Genomic DNA, 25,357 nt, shown 5'->3' with positions numbered 1-25,357 from the left:
AATGAGATGATGCGTTCAAGGCCGGTGAAAAGCTTGGATGTCTGATCAGTTAGTGGAAATATTATACAGCTGGTCATTCGCTGCCAGACATGGTTGTTTGTCGTACACATTTCTGATTTCGAGCATTGAAATCTAAAGCTCCACTAGATGCAGCGTCTGCAGACAGACCCTCTTCACGATCCTTTGCAGCAGCCAGTGTTTTTTCCTCTGCCAATTTGACACCCTTCGCCTCTTTGTCTTAGTTTTATTGCACAAGTGTTCACTGTATTCCCTTCGTTCCACCCTGGTTTCAGACTTCAGCCTTAGTAACCTGAGCATTGCCTTTTGACAATGTGTGACTTGAAAGCAGGAAATAATGGGCCCTAAACACTAAATTTTTACAGGTTATTGAGCTGGGCAAAGGGAGGGAATGTGTGTGTGAGAGAGACTAGTCATGTTTTCTGCACAATTTTGTTTAAAGAATTACAAATTATAGCAGTAAAAGATGATGAAATAGAGGAAAAGTCAAGATTTGGTAGCAAAAAAAAGGCAACTTTTTACTTGGCTAAGCTAATAAAAAGATTTGTCTAATGAGCTGAATATATTATTTTCCCACTTCATGGTTTTTGGGCAGCAGGAGGTCTGTTCTCATATTACACAAGCTTGTCCATTTCCTGTCTTTAAACCCTGCAGTAATGTTGATTGGTCAGTACCACAGAAGAAATTAATGAAAACAGAGCAACAAGTGTTGGTTTTCTGTTATTTGCGCCATTCCTTCAAACCTCAGCTGACCGCTAGAATCCCCACTCCCCTGCCAGGCTGAAACTACATCCAAAATGAGTTTTCCTGCCTCCCTCCAGCAACCATCTTTTTCCGTCCTCTCTTCAACTATAAATGCATTTACAGCACTGTAAAGAGAATGTCAATAGCTGGATTGCCAGCAGCTGCTTAGAGTTGGTGGTGCTCGTAGGGGTAAAGGTTCAACGGCTGGTCAAAGCGCATGTGGAATAAGGCTGCTATAGTTTGTTTCATTTCATTTTATCTAAAAAGAGGTAATCCAATATAATAAACACTGTTGGTTATTGAACATGTGGCAGATTTGGCCAACAGGCAATGCAAGTTTTTGACTCGGTCTGTTCATGCAAAGGTGATTCAAAATGCTTAAAAGGAAAATAAAGAGCTTCATAAAATTGCATTATATATAAAAAATAAAATTATAGAATTACAATTAAAGACAAATTAAGATTAAATAAATGCACATTTGGATTCAAATTCAAAAATATTTTATTGATCCCTTAGCAAAATCAATTAAAAATTATTTCTTGGTTTCCTAAAGCTGAGTCTTAAAGATGGTCTATGACTAAGACTCACTACTCACTAGTTACTTGTAAAAAAAAAAAAGTTACTGCATCATCTGAATACATTTGGACATTAATGTTTGTGGAGACATCTGGTAAATCCTTAATATGAAGTGCAAGCTGAACATTTCCAAGAATAGAGCCTTGTGGGACCTCGTAGGTTCAGATCTACATTCCTTTTGGTTGGACAAATATGATGCAGTGTCTGATTGTGACTTTTGTTATTAATGCAGATCAAAACTTTTGGTTGGTTTCGTTCAGATAACAAAAAGACAAAACAAAACCAGTCTTAAAAAGTTCTTCACATAATGTTTCATCCACTGACAAATGTCCGCATTTCAGTCAGATGAGACTATGGATGAAACTTGCATTAAAGAAACTTATTTGAAGGTATAAGCTTTTAAAAGTTGGTTACATTTTAAAAATAAATGAATAGGCTTAAGCTTATAAGATGAACGTCACATTTTTGCAGCAGGCTAACAAAGTTTCAAGGTCATGCTTTGGTTTTAGTGGTCTAGTAAAAAATGAGTTGTAATGCATAACCATTAGCTCGACAGATGGTTGCCGTGACCCTTGTTATTTTGGTCGGTCACCCTTCTGGTTGATTCTTTCTCAATGACTTTGACCAGGTTATACATTAACAGCCTGCTCCACTGACCTCACTAGTTTATGTTGGTTAACCTTGAACCGGGACCTGCATTGATTCGCTCAGAGCCCTGAAACTAAGATTAGACGCTCATATCAGTTATGGTTACTATATTGTGTTTACGTATATCGTATTTGTTGATATGCTGTAGTAAAACTCAACTGTGCATGTGCAAACAGCCGCGGCTGTACAGCCACAAACACAACGCGACTCGTGTGTCATATTTGTTTTTAGTATAGACTAAAATGATAACGATTCAATGTATGTGAAAATAATTTCAAAAGGCTTGTTTTTTCTAAACAAACTGTACAAATAAAGGCATTTCTTCTGTTTTTATTTCTTGGAAGAGCATTTAAAATATTTTCGAATGGTGTAATGCTTTATTATCTTATCTAATAAAATGAAGACATATTTTTAACTAAAGAAGGCACTCGGCTAGTTTATTTTAATCCAAGAGCACAAGAGAGTCATTACAATGTATTTTAACACCATGATCTTTATCTAAGTTTTACCCATTAGCTGTCAAGTCTTTCACTTAGAGTTTGTTGCGACAACTCGAGCAGAAAATGTGAAAGCTGTCATCATTAGGTTGCTCTGAGGGTCTGTTGTCATGTTGCTACTGTAATCAACAAAAGGTCATCCGTTACTGTCATGGTGGCGTTTTTTTTGTCCTGTCGTGTGTCTTTATCGAACCCAGTCCAGGAAGGTTTACTGCCTGGACCTCAACCAATGACTACCGCAAGTCTTCTTGAAACACAGCTCCATTTTTTTATTGCCAAAGCTCAATCCAGGTGTGAAAAGAAAAAACAAATAAAATGGTAAATTCTGGATGTCTGACCTACCTTTTATATCTCAAACTTTCTATAGCCTATAGGCTTTAAAACGATCAATTACCAATGAGTTAAAGATCACAAATTCATTTGGGAGAATATTAAGTGACCTGTAGGATAGCATGCGTCGTATTTGCTAGACTACCAAACCCATTGCCTTTTCATTTTTAGGAACATTAACTTACTTCCTGCCTCCACCCACCAGAGGAGCCCCAGGTGGTTCCTCTGGCCTCAACTTCTTGTATGCTGGACTCTTTATTTTTTTCACACCCATCCTTGTACTGACACATATAATCCACCCAAGACCCTGTGGGATATCCTGGCATCTGTGGCCTGAGTGCAGGGATAAGTGTCAAAGCCTCATTTTCTTCTCTCTCTTTTTGAATCGGAGGGGGGTCGGAGGTAGAGCTGAAAACACGTGGCACCTTTCACCTTTAAGGGGCAACCACAGAAGAAGAAAGGCCATTCTCTGGAGACGGCAGCAGGCTTGAGTCAGTGTCGTGCCAGGCAGAGTAATTACGATTACTGGACTAGAAGATGGGACACATAAAGCAGCGTTTGTATTTTCCCTAATCTGGGAAACGTTCAGCCGACCTTAATCGCATTTATTCCACCTATCATCCCCTCACACCTTTCAGCTCTTCGTTTGCAAAGAAAAAGATGCTTTTATGTCTCACCAAGAAAATGTCATTACACAACGAATAAAGTTGCCTGTAAGACGGGTTTTATGACATTTTACTGAAAACCAACACATCTTAGAGGTATGTTCCTACTCTACATTTTGAGCCCCGGTATTTTATTTCCTTTTAACTGCATGTTTTAATAGTTTAAATACCAAACATACTTTAATATGCAGTACAATGTACAGTAGTACTATAGAAGAAAGGAGGGATAAACTCATTCTAGGGCAGCTGAACTGTGACCAATGGCAGTTGTGGACTGAATCAGACTGGATGCCAAGAATAAATCCAAAGACTTCTTCAAAAGGTATTAGTTCAGTGGTGTGCTCTCTTATGCAACCAGATTCCTGCAGGGGTTTTTTCTTTATTTATATGATCCTCATCCTGAAATATTTGTTTTCCAGTTGCATTTATGTCACGTGAAAGTTGCATTTAAAATGATTTATGGTAGTCTCTATTTTTCTATATCCATATAAGGGGAATGATTATGAAAGAAGTAGAAGGGCAGAAGCAACTGCAGGAAAGGAGGGAGGTGGAGGAATGACTGTGGACTGAGATGCCCTCCATCTCCCCGGGGGCAAAAACTCTGGAAACGGTTCCGTCATTCAGAGAAAGTACGACAAAGGAAGGGGGGGAATACACAGTTGGAGAGGAGGAGAGGGAACAGTGAGGGCAGGAAACTGTCTCTGACCTACTGGACAAACAAATTGGTTTGTTGGCAAAATGGATTAAGAGGTTGAGCCGAGGAAAAGAAAAACAGGGTGAATGATGTTGCAATGTGAGCTCATCCATTTTGAAAGAGGTTGAATTTAGAGGCTTCATGTGCAAGTGTCTCGTGTATTTTCCCCAGACTCCGTGCGCGTGTGTGTGTGCATTTGAACGCTCGGCAAGTCAATATTTGTCTGCTTTGCCACGTCCCCAGACATCCCATTCGGCGCAACAGACCGTAAAGCTGTCAAATGCGACCTGAATATTCTCTGTCTTCATCTGCTTCCTCTCGTTTTTCGCCCTCCCTCTTCCTCCTGCTCACTCGCTTCCCTTTGATTTCTTCTTCTTTTCCGTCGATAACAATATCATTGGCAGAAAACGTGTTTCTGTGCATTTTGATGGCTTGTGCACACCTCCCCCCATGGAAGAGCAAGATTATCTACTCTTATCTATATCACTGTGTTTGTTCGCATCATAAAATATTTTCTGCCTCTGTGAGTCACTGATATGTCTGAAAATAAGCTTATACTTAGTCTATAGCACCTTGTTGGCTCAGTATCACCAGGCTGCTGTGTCTGCTCTATATTTAATTCACCTGTTATGAGTTGTTTTCTCTGACAGCTTGCTAATTGTAATTTAACTGATACATGTCATGTCACGATCTGAGCTGCTGGCTTGATCTTGTTGATCTTTCCAAATTATAATTTTTTTTCTTTTATATGTTTATTAAAACAGAATTTTCCTACTGGGATAGATTTTCACAATGGATTGTTTTGTCCGTCAGTTTTTTTCTGCACTGGAACATGATTTCCTGAAACAAATCAGGAAATTGTGATTTGAAAGCAAGTCCAGAATCCAATTACAGATTGTTTTTCAGCACTTATGATTTAAATGTTAAGTGCTGCCCCTGCAAACTGTGGAGACACATTTAAACTACAGCAGATTTCAAATTAAACTAGCAGATTCTGATTTTGTGGAGAAATCAAGTCACATAAAACAAAAGCTTTCATTTTCAGAAAAAATCAACAGTGATTACACTTTACAACTCATGTAGTGTCACTCTATACCTTACAGAAAAAAATGAATGTAGCTGACTTAATCTTCCTGTGTCCTTACCCAGAGGAGAGGAGAGTTTTTTCATAGCCTTCACTTGTAATAAGTTCACAGTGCTTACACTCTGAAGCTGAATTTAAGTCACTTCCAACTCTGAGGAAGTTTGTAATATTTTTTTTCCAAGTGTGTCTGCATTAATCAAAAATGAAATTTGGAAACAACATCCAGCAATGAAGAAACAAAGGAAACTAAGGAAACAATGTTTCCTTAAATTTTTTATTAAGGAAACATTTGTATCCAGGTACTGTAACACTTCATGAGATCCAGTACAACCACATTCATATGTTTGCAAATATTAAAACCTGCTACTCTTATCATTTAAAGATAAGAATATTTATGGGCTGTAGGGTTGCTTAAACTGACCAATGCAAAAATATTCCAGTCTACCTAAGAGAAAACTATCAGGCCTGTTTTCTGTGGTGCATTGTACCATTGTGGTTCCTGGAGCAAAAATGCACCATAAGAAGCTTTCTCTTGGAAATTATGTTTTATTAATTAAAGTTTCTGCTCACTGCTCATGATTGCTTCGCCTTATCCCCATTTACTCTCCAGCTTGCGTGACTCAGACTTTCCTGAGCTCCATGTTTCTGCCGCATTGGGTCGACCAAGTCTGAACTGCCAAGTCTGACTTTTGCCTCATCAAAAATTAATGACAATCCTGGTAGACCTAAACTGAGTAACCAGGTTTCGCCAGCTACAGTTGAGATTGATTATTGGATGACAGATTAGAACACTGAGAGTACGTAGGAACTAAAACAAAGAATAGCCTGGCTACCTCACAAACATATCTCTTTGCTCTGTAATCCCCGTTCTGACCTTGGACGAAACAAACTTTAAGGATTAAAGACATCCTAATTGTCCGAAATGTCAAATTTTCTTCAAAGTTCAATGTACATTAGGCCTTAAGTTTGTTTTTTTATCTTTAAAAAACATTCCTAATCCAATGTTTTAGCATGTTAATCCTAATTTAACTTTGCTAATGCTAACAATTAGTAACTGAAAATGTCCACAGTCTTTCCCTTTGTCTTGAAAGTCAGAAATCCTGAATTGAAGAAACTCTAACCTTCATACGTTGTTGTCTTTTTGAAGTGGGAGAAGCAGTTGAATTTGCTTATTGTTTCCAGCAAGCCTGTTAAATCCTGTTAGCAAAACAAGATAGCATCACTTTTTTTATGTATTTAAATGCTGTAGAAACACTTATTGTCAGGGCTTGTACACCATTATTACTGACTAATTTAATGAGGTGCAAATAATTCTGACAAACTGTCCTTGACAGATTTTGTGACGCAGGCTGGGTGGGTATGCGTTCTGGTGGTCTTAACCCCACTTGCAGTGTTTTACAGTTAACATTAACCAAAACCATTTCTTAAACACTTGATGAACCAATGACTTAATTACAGATTCCCACATTTCTAAAGATTTCAAAATAAATTGGCTAATAAAATGAGGGCAAGGACACTGTTAAGTTTTGTTTGCTTTTCTGTCACACAAAAACAGCTATTTTATTAGGGTTAGGCTTAATATTTTACTGAAATTCCACCGAGTGATGTGAAATGCTGCCCAAATTGCATTAACCTGACTGGAGAAGTTTTATGCAGCCCATACAGACCCAGAAAGGCAGAAACCTGACAGATCTGGAGAAACTGTTTTCAAAGTTTCTGTCAAATGGGAACAATGATCGTCGCTTATGGCTTTGACACATTATTGTGTGCCTGGAAAAAAGCACAACACGGAAGCAAACCTCGTGAAACGGAAAAAAGAAAAAGTCTGTTGTTGGTACGACCAAATGACTTTCCCCTAGTGTGGGCACACGCCAAGACTCATCAGACCAGGAACGCCTTTCCAATCTGTTGCTGTCCGGTTTTGGTGAGCCTCAGTTGGTCTGTAAAATACACAGAGCAGCCCGTCTGGCGCCAACAACCAGGCCGTTGTTAAAGTCACTTAAATTCCCTTTTCTCATCCATTCCCCAAGTCTAAACGCGTTGAGCTGCTGCCATTTGTTTGGACAGTCTTTACGCATTTGGAACAGGTGTACCTAATAAACTGCCTGGTGAGGGAGAACAGAAGATAATATGGTGAGTGAGTGATTGAATGAGCGTTTTAGATACAGTTTATAAGTAGCATGTGTACCATGCGTATTCTGAACGGTTTTTGTTTGATGGTTAAATCACCTCCTCCTCGCTTTCTGCCGTTTCTCACATTCCTCCTGGAAGACTTTATCGCAGCTAAAAATGTATCTGCTAAATTGCTTGCCAGCATAACGACAAGGCTGTCAGAGGATTACCTGCCTTTGCCTCCTTGAATATAAATCCTTCTAAGTTGCTACAAAGACCTGTGTCACAACGTGTTCGCAGCGTCTTATTTTAAACTCACTCGTCCTCTGCCTGTATGTCTGTTCGCTGAGTGTCTTTATTATTTTGAGAGGCAGTCTGGCGCAGGATCAGACTTGATAAACAAAAAAATAAAACAAAATAAAAAATTACGCCGGGAGGAAGGCGGCACACACCTACTCCACCACAGGGTACAGGCAGTACCAGTCCCCTGTCCTCTCCAATTGGCAGCCAGTGCGCTGCTGTACCGCTGATAAGAGGCCGGTGTAAATAAAACTGTACGGCAGAGCTCGTTATAACGCCGAAGGTGGAGCGCAGGAGGGCAGGGGAGAACGAGAGAGAGCGTGCCTTGTCTGTACTCATTGTTCAGACGGCATACTGTGTCTGTGTGTGTTCCCAGGAGTCGGTGTGTTTTGATATTTGGATGTGAAACAGATTTACTGGTAGATGCAGGGAATAGGATTGTTTTCTTTGATACTTAAGACTTATTTTTGTCTCTGTTTTGCTTCTATTCTACTGTGAATTTATAAGTTGGAGTGGAAACACATGAAATGTTTTGGTTTTTGTTTTTTTTGGCTGTGGGAATGGATGGGCAAAGGATCTCACAAGTTTGTTAAAGCATTGTAGATCTGTGTGTATGGGGGAGCAGAGGTGGGGGGCAGGGTTGTGTTGTCTCTGTGTGTTTATGGATTTTTGCTGTTTTTTGGTACTGAGAGTACTTTCTTACGTAAGCCATTTATGTAGGCTCAGTGAACAGCCAGGCTGTGTTTTCGTTGGTGACTGCGCTTGTCTGCCTCAGACACACACTCACATTCTGTCCCACTAATCTGCCGCTCTCTCCTCTGCCCTGTTTAGGCTGTTAAAAACCACTGAGTGTAATATTGGTCAGCCATTGACAGATGCACTGTAATTAGCCTTTTTATTTTCCCATTTAGCCCCTCTGACTCCTGACGGATCCTTCAGCCACTTTCTGCAGAAATATGTCCTGCCTTCCAGCTATGAAGAGCCACAATTTTACTGGAAATGCATAAGTTCAAAAATACATTCATCAATAATTATGTCTGTGTTGAAAGGCTTCTATTAAATACATAATAGGGAAGTCTGAAAGATCTATGGTTTCTGTGGTTGTGGATGCGAACTCTCCAAGAGAGGCTTTCAGTCGGCCTTAAGGGACAAACAGCAAAAAAATTTTACAACTTGGAAAAGGAAAATAGGGAGAAATGAGTGGCGAGTTCCGACCAAGAGGATATTGTTGAAGAGTAAATCAGGTTCCTCATCTAACACGCTGAGTTCCTTTAAATCATGGCTTAAACCAACTTGTTTAGGACTTAAATGCAACATTGATCAAGATATTTGATCTGTATTTGACTGATGATTTTGATGATGGCTTTTGACAAAATGTAATGTTTATTGCTTGTTCCATAGTCGATCACTGTATGAAGCTTTTAGGATGTAAAGCACTTTGAACTGCCTTGTTGCTGAAATGTTCTATACATATGAACTGGATTTGACAGATCTCCAGTTAAGCTCTTCCAATACGTTGAAAGATGCATTTACTGTTTTGCAGTAAATATAAGTTTTAACGTCATTGCTGACCCTGCTGTGTGAAGTTAGTCTGGAAAATGTTTTCATCAAGGCAGGCTTCTTATTGCAAATGCATTTATGAAATCTTTTTTAAATTATTTCTAATTATTTCACAATGATTTAAAAATTGTCTTTGCTTATGATGATGCAAGTTCTTGGCATGATATAGTCACTGTTATTGCATTAAATCCAGATACCTGCTGTTTCCAAAGAGCCAAGTTTCTCTTTCTTTTTAATTAAGCAAAAATTTATGGACTATCTTTCAGACTGCTGACTGGCAGTGCACAGCAGCACCTGAGGAATCGCAAAGACCCTCCAACACTTTCTGTAACATCATAGAAACTCTCCCCAGTTTTGAAAGTCGGGATACACACATATCAAAACATTTAGGCCAGTATCTGTATTCGATATTGTTACTGTTACATCTGATAACCAATATTTTCAAACATTATTTACATGTTGCTCCTCTGCTTCAATTAAACCTGCAATAATCCTTCACTGCACCCATCCAGAGAAACAAACGGCAACAAGATGGGAATGAACACTGGCTGCTAACATCGACCCAGTTTTACTCATTGGGCCGAAAGTTATGTTAAAACATGTCTAACATCAACCGATACCGATGTTAATGCCTATATATTGTGTATCGCTATTTGAAACCCTAACATTTCCAAGCCTTGGTGCCCAAACTCAGTTTTAATTTCCTCAGTTGAAGAAAATCCAGAAATATTAACGCTTCACAGCCACTTGGCTAAAGTGCAGACATTTTTATGAATATGTTTTTAGCTTCTCTTTTTATGATTGATTGTAACTTGATCATGAAGATCTTCCCCAAGGGTTAGATTTTCTTTCACAGATTATCATTATGAAGATAAATTCCCTGTGGTTACTTCATGTTCAGCTGGTGTTTTCTACAGCCTGTTTACTACACTTCTCTCGCATGAAATGGATTTCCCAGAGCTGAATGATTCATTTTATGCATTACAGCGATCCTTTATGTCTTCTTCCTTTGTTCAAGCATTCATCTTTGTGGAAGCTCTCAGATCATTTTTTTGTTTGTTTTTGTTTTTCTCTCTTTTTTTTGTGCAATCAGATTGTAAATAGTGTCATACCATCGAATGCAGCGGGTGTATAAGATCTGTTGATGGTTTATTTTCATCTGTCCTCGCAAAAGATTTTTTGCATGACTGTGCGGTTTCCACTAAGAAGTTCCATGTTTAGTTCTGTTTTTGTATTTATAATTTTGCAAGTTAAACACATTTAATCGTGTAAATATTTTAGCAAAAGGCCGGGGTGGGGGGGTACAAAATGGTCTTGGTTGTTGAAGGAGAAACGCGTTTGCCTTAATCTGCGATGCAGGACGAAATGTTTAATTCTCATGTCAACATGGTGACCTACTTTTTGTGTGTTGCTGTGAACAAAGACAGTCTCTGTAACTGTGATGTTTAATTCTCCGTCGCCTGTCTTTGATGAAAGATTCTGTTTGGACTGCGACTTTCCTGGGGGGGTTAAGTGGGGGGCATCTGTTGCAAACGAAGCACATAGTGTTGACTCCTCCTATGGAGAAGAAAATACCGGGACAGGAGTGATAAGTTTGAGTGTGCATGCAGCGACGAAAAAAATATTTAGCCTTTCAGGGGAGGTGGAGAAAACCAGGGCGGCATCCCCCGAAAAACCAACAAGGCCTCTTTATGTCTCCGATATATTATTCTGAATGACAAAGCTTCTGAATGGTGGCATTATGAGCTCACACTGCTGAGGAGAATGATGTGAGTGTAATAATGGTGGTGTGTGTCATGCCCTCATGCACAGCACACTGAGGTTTTATTTCTCTTGTTTAAAAGCTACTGGTGGGCTTAGTTAAAATGTTCTAATCAAATTACATCTGGACAAAGTTTCAAAACATTTTCAATTCTAAAACCCTTTTTTTCCGGCTAACTTTTGGAATGAGCTCAACAAAAAAAGATATTTGCTGCTTTCAGTTTATTGAACTTCTTCAACCATCGGGTTGGTGCAAAACTCATTCAGTGTTTCAGGAAACTGAAACCTCTTTGAACAAATCCTTCTTTAGAAATGTGGACTGTTAGTGTTGGGGACGTCTGTGCTGCTGCAACGTGTTTAGCAGTGAGATGCTATTTCAGGATTGAATAGCTTCGCTGACAGGTAACTTCGTCAGATTGTTCACATATTTATAAAGATATATATTTGTGTGATTGAAAGAATGTATGCCTTGAAATCTATGTAATTAAATGAACTCAGTAACATCTCTGCCCTATTTAGTTATTTTTTTCTCAAGGCCTTTGCATTTAAAAAAATATATTGGTGCAACTTAGATTTAAAGACTCACTCCAAATAAGTAAATGAATATAGCAGTAAAAAAAAATCAGGTGCAGTTTAGCAGTGTTTAATTTTCTATAATTTTCATCTTATTCACTATTTTTTTTATTTGGTGTTTTCAACTTGCCTTACTGTTGTTTGCATTCAGACCCTTAGCTGGAACAAGCATGTCAACAAACATGCTCGTGGCAACACCGTGCTGGGAAATTGCAGAATCAGCACTTGTTGTGTCAAGGGGGAGCCTGCCGGCAAGCGAACGCACCATCACTTCCCTGTGAGGCCGGGATCCTGTGCTAATGCACAACCTCATCAGGTTCCTGTGGCGAAACGCTTCTGCAGATGTTAGCTCCCTTTCAAAACCATCTCTACTATAGTTATCAGACGTTTGATCAGCTTGAATGAATCAGAGCTAATCGTTATCACATGTTGTTTGTGGAGTTGCAATGATGAAACACCAAGGTCAATTATGAGTTCAAAAGAATAAAAATGGCTTGTTTGAAACCGTCTTGCCTTCAAATTGAAGGCTAAAAGATGCTTTTATTGAATTTCTCTTTCAGTTTAAAACTTTGAGTTTTTTTTTTCTTTTGAACTTTTGCTGAAACATTTGACTATTTTAAATAATATTTTCACTGAGCTTTTATCAGGCATTTGCTGCTATATAGTATTTAAAACAAGACTCTAAGCCTATGATATAAAATTTATTTTATTTCAAACTGGAAAGTATAAATGATTCTCACAGCTACTAAAATAATCAGATATACTGACCAAATGTTTTTTTTTTTTCCTGATTATTAAATCTTGGTTTTCTTTGATGTCGGACCTGCTTTGTCTTCTCAAATCTATAACAAATGAAGGCAGAAAATGCATCTCTGAAAACATCATCTTGATTACCGTCTTTTAGAAATCCATTAATATAATTTATGTAGTGATGCAGTTACAACAAAGATTTTCTGATTTGATCAGTGGGATTTAAGTGAAAATTGCACAGAATATGAGACCTTTTTGTTTTTCTGTCACCCTGAGCACTGCCCTTTCCAAATGACAGAGTGTAAAAATAGAGAAGTTTTAATTTGGTATTGTAGAAGTGTGATGGTGCGTACACTTAGATTTTTCACAAAACGGAAAATAAAAGCGGGTCAGTCAAATCGGCCCTAGACGAGGAACATACGTGACGGGCCTGAGGAGGTTCAGGTGGGAGAGCCGAACTGGAAATGATAGAAACAAAGATGGGCCAGTGTTTATGCTTTTGTTTCACTGGGATTATATTTTATGTTTATTTCTATGTTGCCTAAAACCTGTGGCCCTGTGTATGTAGATGGAAATATTTGTACTTTAACTAAATCTCGTCCTAAATTAAATACTCTACTCTTTGGGTCTCATCAGTTTGTCTCACTATGAAAAGCTTCCCGGCTGATTTTGCACGACTGCGTTTTAAGAATGTCCATTGATGCTGAGTTTTGGTTTTATTTGAGGCAAAATTATTTCCGACAAATAAAAATCTTCACAAAGCACAAAGCATTCATCTTTTAACAACTTTTTTGCATACACTTCAGTCTTATTGTAAAGAGGAACTCATTTATCTTGTGACTTTTACTCAAAAGCATGAAAATCTGCTTCTAATTTCTTAAACATGGCTAATTAAGGCGGGTGCTCTCATCGTGAGCATCGCCTAAGTGTTTTTCTTTTTCGTTCAAACTAGTTTGAGAAAAGATCCCTTGCTTTATGATTTTTCCATCACTTCCCTACAGATAATTACCTATTTGTTTTAAAGTAAAATATTGCATGCTTAGTTTATTGTTGCACAGCTAAAAAATTCACTACGTAACACTTTTTTATTTATTTTTCCAGCCTATAAGTAAACGGTAAATGGTTAAAAAAAAAGTTATGATATTTCACACCTAAGTCATCCAGGAAACATCATCAGTTGTTGGCATATATTGCTGATCCAGTACTGCTGCTAATTTGTGCAGCAGAGCACCCATTGGAAATGTGCTTAGTCATTGTCTTCTATCAGCTAGCAAATTCTCAGTGCTTCCAGCAGGAGTTGAATATTTCCAGAAGCAGCAGCTAATCTGATTGTGACTGTCAGTTATATGAGACTATAAAAATAAAAAAAGGTTTTCAGACAGATGCACCAGCATTGTTATGTCAGTGTTATCTGGTGGAGGTTTGCTCCTTCTCAATTGCAGGCCTTTATGAAATAACCGAGCTGCAGCGCACTGCAACAGCAGTTGTGCAACATTTCAAACAGGGAAGCGAAAAGGGAAGCGGCTTCGGTTGCATGTGGCACCTGATCGCCACACCATACCCCCACCCCAACTCCCTCCTTCAAACACACGCCAACTCAACACTGGTTGTGTAACTTTTTTTGTCTTATGTCAGCTAAGGCCTAATATGTGGCAGTGACTCAGTGGTTCCCCCAGCAGCGAGGAAGATTTTTCAGCTTTTTTTTTTTTTTTTTTTCATTGTTACTTTTCTAAACTTTTAGTTGCTTCTCTTGGATCTTCTTCTTTTGTCTTCTGAGGCCGCTGAAACCCGAGCTTTGCTCTGCTGTGGACTCTGCAGGCATGTATATCATTTAGAGCACACATAACAAGACAAACAGCATGACTCCCCCGTTCCCCAGGCTGCCCTGCCTTTCCAAACTAACAACTTCTCCGTCTTGTGATCAAAGGGGCCTTAAGATTTATTCCTTTCATTTGGCACTGAAAATGGCTGATGGAGTCTATTAGCAGGCGGAGGGGCCCCCTGTTAGCACTTAGCCGGCTAACTGGAGCGACGGGCATCTGGCCGGGTGGCTGCCTGGCCGTGTGCACCCTGAATTCTTCTCTTCCTCCTCTCCTTGCCCTGCATTGACCTCACGCAGCTCCTTTCTCCTTGAAGCAAGGCACCATGCAGGCACCCCCTACCCCCTTAGCCCCCTACCCAACAATTTATGTGCTTGTGCCACAAGCAGGGGCGTGCCCTGCACTAAAATCCCATCCCTGGCCCATTTAGCACACTCCTCTTGGCCTCCCAGAAGACTGGTTATGGTGTTCAATCACTGTCTGGAAGTCACAGTTATTACTTCTAACCATGCAAGTGTTAATCTAAACGACACCTTGTTGCTGTTAGTGACTGCAGAGTGAAACTAATAAAACAGTTATTGAAAAATTGCAGGTAGTTGAACAAAGAAACCTCAGAACGTTCGTTTTAACAACATACAGGTCTGTGAATTAGAATATAATTGGAAAATAAATATGTTTTTTGGATTTAAAATTATGGAGATGGAATGGATGTAAACGCACCGACTGAAATATTTTAGTTTTGATTATTCTAGTTAGCAGCTAATCGGGGCCAAAAATTCAGACCAATAAAACTTCATCAACTTATAATGAGTTTTTAATATGTGAATGTGAACTGAATGAACAGTATGTACACTCAGTTCTTGGTTGGGGCTCTTTTGACAGGAAATGCTGCCACAAGGCAGCGTAGAATGGAGATCAGCCTGAGGTTCTGCTGCACTGATCCAGCTTGAAAAAATGTCAAAAGATATCAAATTAAGTTTATCCAATTTAACATGAAGTTTTTTTTTTTTTTTTTTTTTTTTTTTTTAATAGCTAACCTCATGTCATCTATTTTGGTCCTGGTGTCTCATCTTCTCTTGACTCCACATATTTTCTATGGGTTTTTTCTATGGGTTTGAAAATATATGGATTTTATCTTCATAATCTTACCAGCTTTTTTTTTCTACCACATGTTTTTCTTCCACTAAACTTTCCATCAACATATTTGAATACAGTACTTTTTAACCAACCAGATTCTTAGCAAAGAGTTTCTGTGGATGCCTGTGTGCTAAACCTCTTCATGTCAGCAGATTCCCCAGGTTGTTTTTTTCTGATAAAGCTGCACAACCTCTCCTATCACAGTCATCACTGAACTATTAAAGTGTACAAGATCACATTTGCAAAGGAGTACTTGGATGCAACATTTTAAATCCATGCACTGGCTGACATCCAGCTCCCAGAGAGTGATGGGAACATCGTGGTGATGGAAAAGAGAAGTGGAGAACTCAATATACCAATGAAAAAAAAATATTTGTTTTAACAATCGCTTTTTATCGTTTGTTTTGATTTATTATTCAAGATTTTAAAGTTTTGGGCTTTCTTTAGCTGCAAGCTAGAATCGGCAGAAATACACGCACGCACACACGCACACACACACACACACACACACACACACACCCACACACACGCACACACACACACAGCATGGCTCTCTAGGTGGAATAAAAAGGTTTCCGTTTTGAATATAATAGCAGCAGCAGCAGCTCAGTTTTTCAGTGACGTGGGGAAGCAGCTGTGCAGTGAGCCACGCCGCGCCGGGTAACTTGCACCTGATAATGGCAGCTGATGAATTGTTGAACCACAATGTGTATTTACTTTGATGTGATCCATCAGCTTCACGTGTCGGAGCTGGAGTCACACTCCCGTGGTCATAAACTCGTCCCAGGTGCTTTTCTGCGCGGCCAGATGCCGGATCGATGCGTGGAAAGGCGAGAGAAAGAGAGAGAGAAGTTTATTCGAGCGGCTGCGGCTCACAGACGTAATAACCACGCGTGGCGCAGCGATGAAGCCGAAGTTTCAGCCGCGACAGAGGCAGCAGGCTGCGATGAATGCAGATCAGGCAACGAGAGGATCTGTCTGCATCTTCTCTGCACGTCTCTCTCCTCCAAAGGTTAAGTGGAGGCTTTCGCCGAGCTAATTCGGCCATATGCTCATCTGCAGCTCACTCTGCGAAGACGCCTCCTGAACTTGCAGCCAATTAAAAAAACTGTTTTTGTCTCCAAAGCGCTGCATTTTAAAATTCTCCCAAATGGAAATGCGTGCTGTGATATTGCGGATTAATCCGGGATTTTCAGGCGTTTTAGGTTACATTACAGCGGCTCATGATCTGGTCACGATCACATGTGCGCCGTCCCGTCTTTTGCATAACTTGTTGCGTAAGCGCCTCCTCTGGCTGGCTGGCTGGCTGGCTGGCACTCTTTGTCATGTTACGGTCCGTGTCATTTCTGCTTTTGGTGGAGCTTATTACAGTACAAGCCGTTCCCTAATGTCACTGCGGTTGCAAAACCACACCAGCACATCGCTCCCTTACTTTTTTTTCTCTCTCTGTCATCTAAGAATTGGCTTCCTGTTTTCATTTTGTACTCTCTCTCTTTCTGTCTCTCTTTCTCTCTCTCTCTGCGGAGGTGTCGTAACCCAGAAGGCCGTGCCAAGAACGAACCAAGGTCTAGTCAGGGGAGATCGCACTGTGCTTGCAGGGCGCGCGCGCGCAAACACGCTCTCGCGCACACACACAGACGCACAGCTGCTCTGCACACACCACAACCAGATGTTAAAAAGCAGTTAGCATGTTTCGTGTGTGATGTGTATGGCATGTACGGAGCTCGTTGCCAACCCATAAAACGTCGTTTGCCTCAGTTTGATCCGATGCGCCCTTCAACGGCGGCCTGCGTGGATGTACACGCGGCCTCCTGTTTCTGCCTTTTTCATTGTCGCTCAGTGTTGGACATGTTGATAAAGTGCCCGGCAACAGGGCCATCCGTCCTGCAGCTCGGTGGCTGCATGCTTCTCCGAAGTCTTGCATAAACAGAAGCAGAATGTTGTGCAACGGAGCTGGAGGTTTGCCCAACATTATTTAGATGGCTTTAAGATCCTGTTCTGGGGTTTACAGCGAAGAGAAGTCGTGCGACACATTTTGACACATTAAAGGGTCATTAATGCATATTTAATTACAACTGTACTGCAGGACTGTTGGAAGTTCTCATGATGTCAAAATTGTTGTTTTCAGACATCTTTTCATCACTGATGATGCATTTGCATTTTACTCATTCAGTAAAATGCAAAATTAGAGATACTGTAGTTACCTCAAACCATACTGATGGATGAAGTCTCAATGACCCTAAACATAAAGCAATAGATAACATATAATGGTTTAGATATACAGTAATGGCCTAGTCAAAGTCCAGACTTAAATCCAGCTAAAAATTCATGGTAAGACTAATATGTGACGACGCGTTGATAACTTTTCAATGCATCAATGCAATCTTTTCAGTACGGTGAGAATCTTTTACTATTTGTCTATCCTAATTTTGTGTATACAATTTGATAAAAAAAAAAATCTTTTTTCATTCCAAGCAATTATTAATAATTTCTGCTTCAGAAATGAAAATGATCTTCAAGATCTACTCCTGCCTTCTCTGTAAGGCAAAATCACAAATGGAGGCATTAAAATTCACACCGTTCGTTTGTGGGGTTCCTCAAGTTCTCAATCTTTATTTAGTGAACGTCACACACGGTGAAACTCATGTCAAACTTGATCTTCCCCAGAAATCAGTAAAAAAAACAGAGCAAGTCCAGATGTGTGCCCTCAACAGAGAAGGCAAACATTTTTCCTCTTTACAAAATATATTTAAGTTTTTTAAATAAATTTTGAGACACTGATTTGGAATTGTAGTAAATGCCGCCGGGGTGACAGGCTGAGTGCAGCCTTGGAGCTCATTTCAACGGCTTGTTTTGCGGCTCTTGTTCGCCGATTCATGGTCCAGAGCTCATAATCGCAGCTGAACAATATGCAGTCGTCTTTTTACATAAAGTCTCTAAATGTGCAGAGGCAAATCATACTCCTAACTACATTCTGTTTGACGTTTAATCATCTTGTGCAGGAGAATCGGCCCACAGAACTCGTGTCTGGGCAAGGAGATGACACCCTCTGCCACTATTTGCATATTCATGAAGTTCCAAGACTGGAGACTGACCAGTCTGAGGGCGGATGGAGGGATTTATCAGATTAGAGCGCTAAACGCACTGAAAGCTAAATTACAGAGAACAACACATCAAGCATTCAAATATATTCATAAAAGTTCTAAAAATGAAACGGTATGGTGCAAATTACAGCATGTTATCACAATACAGTGAATGGAAACATGCAAGTTTCCTCACTGAATTCTGCAGCTTGATGACTGGAGTCCTGCAAGTGCCTCAAATGCAGCCAAGTTATTTATGTTTGGTAGGATGGACGGACAGACGGACACATTGGACTGTGGCTACCAGACTTGGATCATAGAGGTGTCAGCACATCCTTCATGCAGAATTTGAAAGTTTGTTCACCCTCAGAAACGTTTCACACATGTTCAGATCAAAAACAGTCCTTTGAGTCGTCCTCCTTAGACTTTCTTACTTTAACAGTGGATGAAGAAATGATGTTTTATGCATTAATGCATATTGAGGTTTATTTGTTTTTTGAACTATTAAAATGAGCACCTCTGCAGTATTTCTGTGTGGTTGCTGTTCCTAAACCCAGAGACCACTGTAGTACTTGTTTTCTTGAATTTAATTACCTCTTAGCTTAAAGTAAGTTATTGTGCAAAATTCACTGTTTTTGATTCTTTTTTTTTCTTTTTTTTGCTTCAGTTATCAAAAACATACCTGGAGTGCGGTTTCAACTCTTTCATGCATGTTTGAGAAATCCTTTAATCTCCCATGGCAAACATTCAGGGGAGCCTAAATGCTTTCGCTCACAAAGTGTCGCCTTGGAGCTGCAGTCCCCAACTGAGCTTCCACCTCTCTCTTCCCCTCCATCTCCCCCTCAGAGCTCCTCTAGACTAGCGGCAGCAGCATTTACCAAACACCTGGTGAAACTCCACATCTGCTGAGCTACTAAGAAGGGTTGTAAACAGCATCGTGAAGGAGCATTGTTGTGACGATGATTTAAAGGGGATGTGTCGGAAGGGGTAGGAGCTTTTTAAAGAGACAGTGAGGCAAAGTCAGATTTTTTTTTTTAAGTTATGTTCGATATAGAAAGCATTTTTATAAGAACTGAAGGTAACAAGGTTCTTGATTGTGCTATAAACTGGCATTATGTGCCTGGAAAGTACATAATACTCCCTTTAAAACCATTTCTTCTGGTTTTATTGTACCAATTAGCTGTAAATATGCCTAAGTCTCTCTTGCTGACATGGCTTCTCATTTAACAGTTTGCTTTCATGGCGTTGTAAGTGGCCAAATTCATTTTCGGTATTTTTGTGTCCAACAAAAGGTGGAGAAAAACTGAGTCGTCTTACGTGTTTGTATGTAACAATTCTTCAGACTTTAATTTTGAAAACTATCTGCCTCTTTCTTTGTGTCCAGCTGGAGAGAAGGCCATCGTTTGTGACCAGTGTGGCGCCCAGTTCCAGACCGAGGAATCCCTGGAGGCTCACCGGCAGATCCACACCGGTAGGAAGGCCCTCTCACACACACGCACGCACGCACACACACACACACACACACACACACACATGCAGACACCCAGATGCACCTTCATGACCACTGGCCTCAGCTGCACTTCATATGTGCACAAAATCCACTAGAAAACACCAACGTATCCTCCTGTTTCATAAATTAGGATGCGCTGTGTTTACCGTGTGAAGCTGAGCTGTTTAGGCTCCTCCGCCCGTCTCCAATCAGCCTTCTCTGACTACCCAGAGCTATGATTGACAGACACTTCGCATCATCTCGGATTAGTCCCGCTCGTCCTAAATCAAGACAGACCCAACAGTAATCAACAAGCAGGGAGAACTTGGCAGGCCGACGTTGTTTATCAGCGCTCGGCTCCGTACATGGGAAGGCGAGGACGATGTAGGTGCCAAGATGGAAATAGGAGGAAGTAAATCCCCGTTCGGCAGATGTGTGGTTGGCTTGGAGAGTTTCACCGCTGCTGATGAACTCCTTTTAATTTGGGAGGAGTCAATTGTGTCAAATTTCTGTTGTAGAAGTCCGGAGTGTTGGGGCTGCTTCAGAGCATCTGTATTTAGCCACAGAGTCTTGAGGTTAAAAATAAATAAATAAATAAAACGTAAAATACCTTTTGTCTGAAAATCTTGAACTTTAGGCATTTCCTATATTTCTAAACTTTTGGAGATAAACAAACCTTTCCATTTTGTAGTAATTTGTCAAATTCAGCATAAAACCTGTACTTGGTTTTGTAGTCTTGTACATTTGAGGTTAAATTTAAATTATTTCAGAATGTGATAAAAACTGAGATTTATAGATCAGATCTCTCTGATTCATCATCCTTTCATTTTATTTCTGCCTTAAACTTTCATGAGCAGCCTGCAGCTGCATAGATCTGAAAATATGTCAGAGGTTGCAAGAAAAATTAGGATTCGTAATAAGTTTATAGCTTTAAGCTGTTCCTGAAGATTAGTTAAACATGACAGTTTGAGCATTAATTTACAGACCAACATGGCTCTCACAAAGAGAAAATGTCACACTATAAATATTTATTGTGCAAAGTGTGTTTTATTCATTAGATTAATTTCATCCATCCATCCATTATCTGTTCATTCTTATCCCTATTGGGGTCAGGAGGTGCTGGCGCCTATCTCCAGCTGCGTTCTGGGCGAGAGGCGGGGTCACCCTGGACAGGTCGCCAGGCTGTTGCATAGATTAATTTCAGTTATTTACATTTTTGTCGTATAATTTAATATTGTGTTGCTGATTTTGACTCAGAATCTTTTCCAAGGCCATGTCAGCTAACTGACTTTAGTGCTGCTGCAGCACTTCTCACTCTGTGCAGCTTCTTTACAACCTTGAGGCACATGCCTGCCCCCTGTAGGTCTGGAGTGTGTGCAACATGGTTACCAGTAGGCCAGAAATGTAATATAAGCATTATTTTCAATGCATTATACCTAACTTAATAATCATTAATTGGAATGAATCTTTGTTATTGTTTTGCCACAGGAATATACTAACAAAAGAAAGTTGTTTTTTTTGTTTGTTTGTTTTTTTGTTGGTTGTTACCCTGTAACCTGGGGTGGCTGAGGGTAATGTAGTAAAAATGATCTTCCTCCAACATATGAAAAGACGAGACACACACATTGAGCTTCCATGAACATCCAATGGAAGATTTATTCTTGTGTGCTCAATCTTTTCTATGCTACCAACTCCCCTAGCAGTCATGAGAAGAACTGCATGGACTAACTAAAATAACGCAAAATAACTTATTACAAAAAGAAATTAAACAATACAAAAATGAAAAATTATGTTAGGGTGCCTATTTTCTTACTTATTCTCTTCATTTACGAATAACTTGTTTTTCACCCCTCTACAGTTGGCTAGAAAAGTTTTCAGTTTCACTGTTTACAGTTTTTTTTATTCTTTTAAATTTTGTCAAGTTGAATTAATTTAAATGTGCCCAAGCCACTTGTTTAAAATTATGGCTCATTAAAGACCAAAACTTTGTCAGACCTAACGATTCCCAGGTCAAGAAGATGTTTAACAAATCTGTGAAAATCTCACCCTAGAAATTACAACAATGACAAAAGTCTGTCTCAAATTTCTTTCTTGGAGCGCCAGAGTTGTACTCAAGTTAGTTTACCCTTTATTTCAACAGCCAAAACATTAAGAAATTTTTTTTTATTTATAATTTTAGCCTTGAAGTTTGCAAAGCACTGCGACCCACTGGCGACCTGTCCAGGGTGACCCCGTGTCTCGCCTGGAACGTTAGCTAGAGCTAGACACCAGCATTCCTCCTGACCCCACTCAGGACAAGGGTGTTAGAAAATGGATGGATGGACAGATGGAAGTTTCTAAAACAAAAGTTTAAATTGAGGTGGAGGCCACACAGAGACCTTCCAGGGGCTCCAAATGGCTCCCGGGCTGTGCTTTGGACACCCCTTTGTTAAAGGCTCTATATGTATAAAATAAAGCTTAGCTATATAATAAAACATAAACCCATAAAGACCGGTTAACATTACAAGTAAAATACAATGAGAAAAACACAGTAAATCTGAACATTTCCTTTTTTCGCTCTTCATTTTCCAATGTAAATAGTGACAGCAGTTAATACCTGCTTCACCAGTCAATCTGCGTCTTGGTTTAAAATCCAGTTGATTTAGTGTCTAACTGGTGGAGCTGTCAAACTGCTTATTTTAATAATTGTTTTTCTGTGCTCCATTTCTGGTCTTTGGTTCTTGGCTGCTCTTCACATCGTAAAGTTTAATGCTTTACTCTCTCTGAAGACAAGTTTTCGTCTCTGCATAGAAAGAAGGAACAAGTCGGACTCCGTCCGGTCTGAATTAAAACCTTTCTCTCTCGTCTCAGTTCTTCCTTTTCTCTGCTGCTTTTCTTTGTTAACCTACAGTAGTTTTGACAGGAAGTCCGTGGACTCCTGTTGTGTCATAGCAGATGACATGAAGTCCATATCTGGACCTCGGGTCCCCGGTAACAGAAGCGGAAATCTGGGTCGTTTGAATGTGAATCGTAAAATCTCGCATAAATAAACAGTTCCTGCTTCTCCCTCCTCTTTGCTCATCCACATGTGGACAACGTCCCCCAAAGGGTGCAGCGGATGAAAGGTCATGCCCTCCAACAGGCCAGTCAACATCACCATCCCTCAAACATGTCAAACAAAATAAGATGAGAGACAGACGTCCCTCCCAGTTTCTGTTATTATTGTTATCGAGCGTTTGAGTTCTTCCTCAGGTTTTCTCCAAACACTCGCCGTCATTCATTGGAAAGGGGGCTCTGGTTTGGTGCAGGCAGAATTTAGGAGCTCCCCCTGAGGGGCTCGCCCTCCGCCATTCGGCTCGTTGGAGGTAAAGAAGGGTTAAACGAGGCTAATGATTCAACAGCCATAACAGCGGAAAGGAGCGCTCTAAATATAGGCATTCCAGTCTGGAACGAATGGCGGGGGGGGGGCTTGAGAGATGGGGCGGGGGGGCGCTACAGTCATGTCTCCGTGCCAGACAACTGCAGCAGCAGTAATAGTATAGTAATCATCCGTGTGTTAAGCCCCTGTGAGGAATCTCACTGTGAGAAATGGGGCCTGGTAGAACATGACGCTACGCTTTCACCGCTCCGCCTGACTCCCACTTTCAGTTTTTTGTTCTCCGCTGGGCTCCCTCGTTCCCCGGTCCGCGGCGCTACGGAGGAATACCTGACAGCAAAAACATTCCAGTTCACCACTACGTGGGAAAGGCTTCCGAATAAATTCAGCTTTTTTAGCGGCACAATAATCTCACTCTGAAACATGTAGAAAAATCCGTGTGAAAATCCAGGTTACTATTATTCACAGGGGAAAATGTTATCTTAAGAAAAATTTGCTTTGTTACTGTCCTGAACAATTGCTTTACTATAAACATATGCGCAACATACTTTAGGAGATGTCATGGTTAAGGTGTCTTTTCTTAAATCTAAACACACCAAAATCTAAATGTTATTGATTTATTATACTTGGAAAAAATGTAAGAATGTTTTCAAAGACAGAATGACCCAAATCCTGTTCTTGTTGCTGAAAATAGATTTTGAAAAATAAAAATGTGTGTTTTTATGGCTTGCAATTGCTTCCCTTAGTGATATTGGCTCATGTGTCAGAAAGTGCAAAAAGTGTTTGAATCAGACTGTCAACCTGCAGCCTCTCATGTGCAGCAAATATTAATTATACTGCAGATGAAGTGTAAGTTACACACCATTCTAAATATGTTGTTGCCTTTGAGTGCAGCATATGTAGGTAGGTTTGTCACTTCCATTTTGCTGGACGACAAATTGCCCCTGAAATCACTGTGATGAACAGTGAAACTTGACATTTTGACATCTTTTTCAACTAGTGTAGTAATAATAAAATATTCACACAAGATAAAAAATTATATATATTTCTAAATCTCATTTCACACTGGAAATGGAAAACATTTTAGAAATGCAAAATTAATAAAACAACAATTAAATTGTATTAGGAAGTCTCTGTGATCAAAATTGTGTTTCAAATACTATTAATCATTCAGCTTAACCAGGAAAAAAAAGACAAAAGTTCCAGTTTTTTGTTTTTAAAAAATGTGAAACTAACAACTTCATTCTGATTGTTAAATATTTTCATCATTTTTCAAAATCAAACCTTTTCAATGATACTACAAGGAATCAGCTCATCAAAGTATTAATCTAATCTTAATTTATCATTTAGTTATTGATGTGTTGCTTCATTTGACTTTAAATAGCTAACTTCATGTTATCGTTATTTGTTGAGACTTTACATATTCAGCAGGATAAAGGGTTCTTCTGTGCCGTATTTATTCATTTCAGTTCTACATAAAGTCGGCTCTCTGATTGTAGCAGCATCCGGGTCACGTCTCAGTCCACTAGTGGCTGCTGCCTCGTCACAAACTGACTTCATGTTTTCGTTGCTCTTTGTGTATGTGCTGAATATTGCATACGGTGACATTCAAAGGTTAAGTATCATTCATGTGCTGAGCTAAACAGAGTGCAGAGGGTCGACTCCCTTTAGCCAGCTGGCCCGTTTCCAGGATGAGCGCCTGAGACGAGCAGCGGGACGCGGCAACTCCTCCGTTCTGTCCCTTCTGTCTCGTTTCCTTAGAGACGCACCAGTCTGCCTTTTTCTGTCCCGGTTCTGGATTTATTCAGGCACTAATAACACAACTCTGTGAATAAGGCAAAAATTCACCATGAGAGAGAAAACAGCTCAGTGTGGATCGTGCTCTGTTGGCCTACTTCATGTTGTCAGATAGGTTCTGTTAGGTGAGTTATTGTTTCTGCTGATTCTGGCAGTGATCAGACTAACAAAACCCGACCAAAGAAATGTGATTAACTTATGAATACATACAGGTTGGTTCAGGCCTATACTCATAATAAATGAAGCCATCATTTAAAAACTTGGATTTCCTTCATGGTTACTGACTTAAAATAACAAGAAATAAAATCTTGTAAATTGTGATTCCATGATTTGTCTTGGACTGATAAAAATTAGTTTGATAACC

The 25,357-nt window shown here is 39.8% G+C and overlaps 1 protein-coding gene across 3 annotated transcripts in view; it reads left to right on the top strand.

Annotated features, from left to right (window-relative positions):
- Positions 1-25,357, top strand: part of zbtb16a (zinc finger and BTB domain containing 16a) — a 169,833-nt gene that overhangs the window by 88,177 nt on the left and 56,299 nt on the right. For all 3 annotated transcript variants that reach the window (XM_055046493.1, XM_055046495.1, XM_055046494.1), the window contains exon 4: positions 19,737-19,823. In XM_055046493.1, the coding sequence (XP_054902468.1) occupies positions 19,737-19,823 (87 nt within the window). The remainder of the gene's footprint in view (positions 1-19,736; positions 19,824-25,357) is intronic.

Source organism: Poeciliopsis prolifica, unplaced genomic scaffold (assembly GCF_027474105.1).
Source record: "Poeciliopsis prolifica strain line A6 unplaced genomic scaffold, Auburn_PproV2 SCAFFOLD024, whole genome shotgun sequence".
NCBI lineage: Eukaryota > Metazoa > Chordata > Actinopteri > Cyprinodontiformes > Poeciliidae > Poeciliopsis > Poeciliopsis prolifica.
Note: the sequence above shows the minus strand (reverse complement) of the source record. Positions and strands in the feature narration are given on the sequence as shown.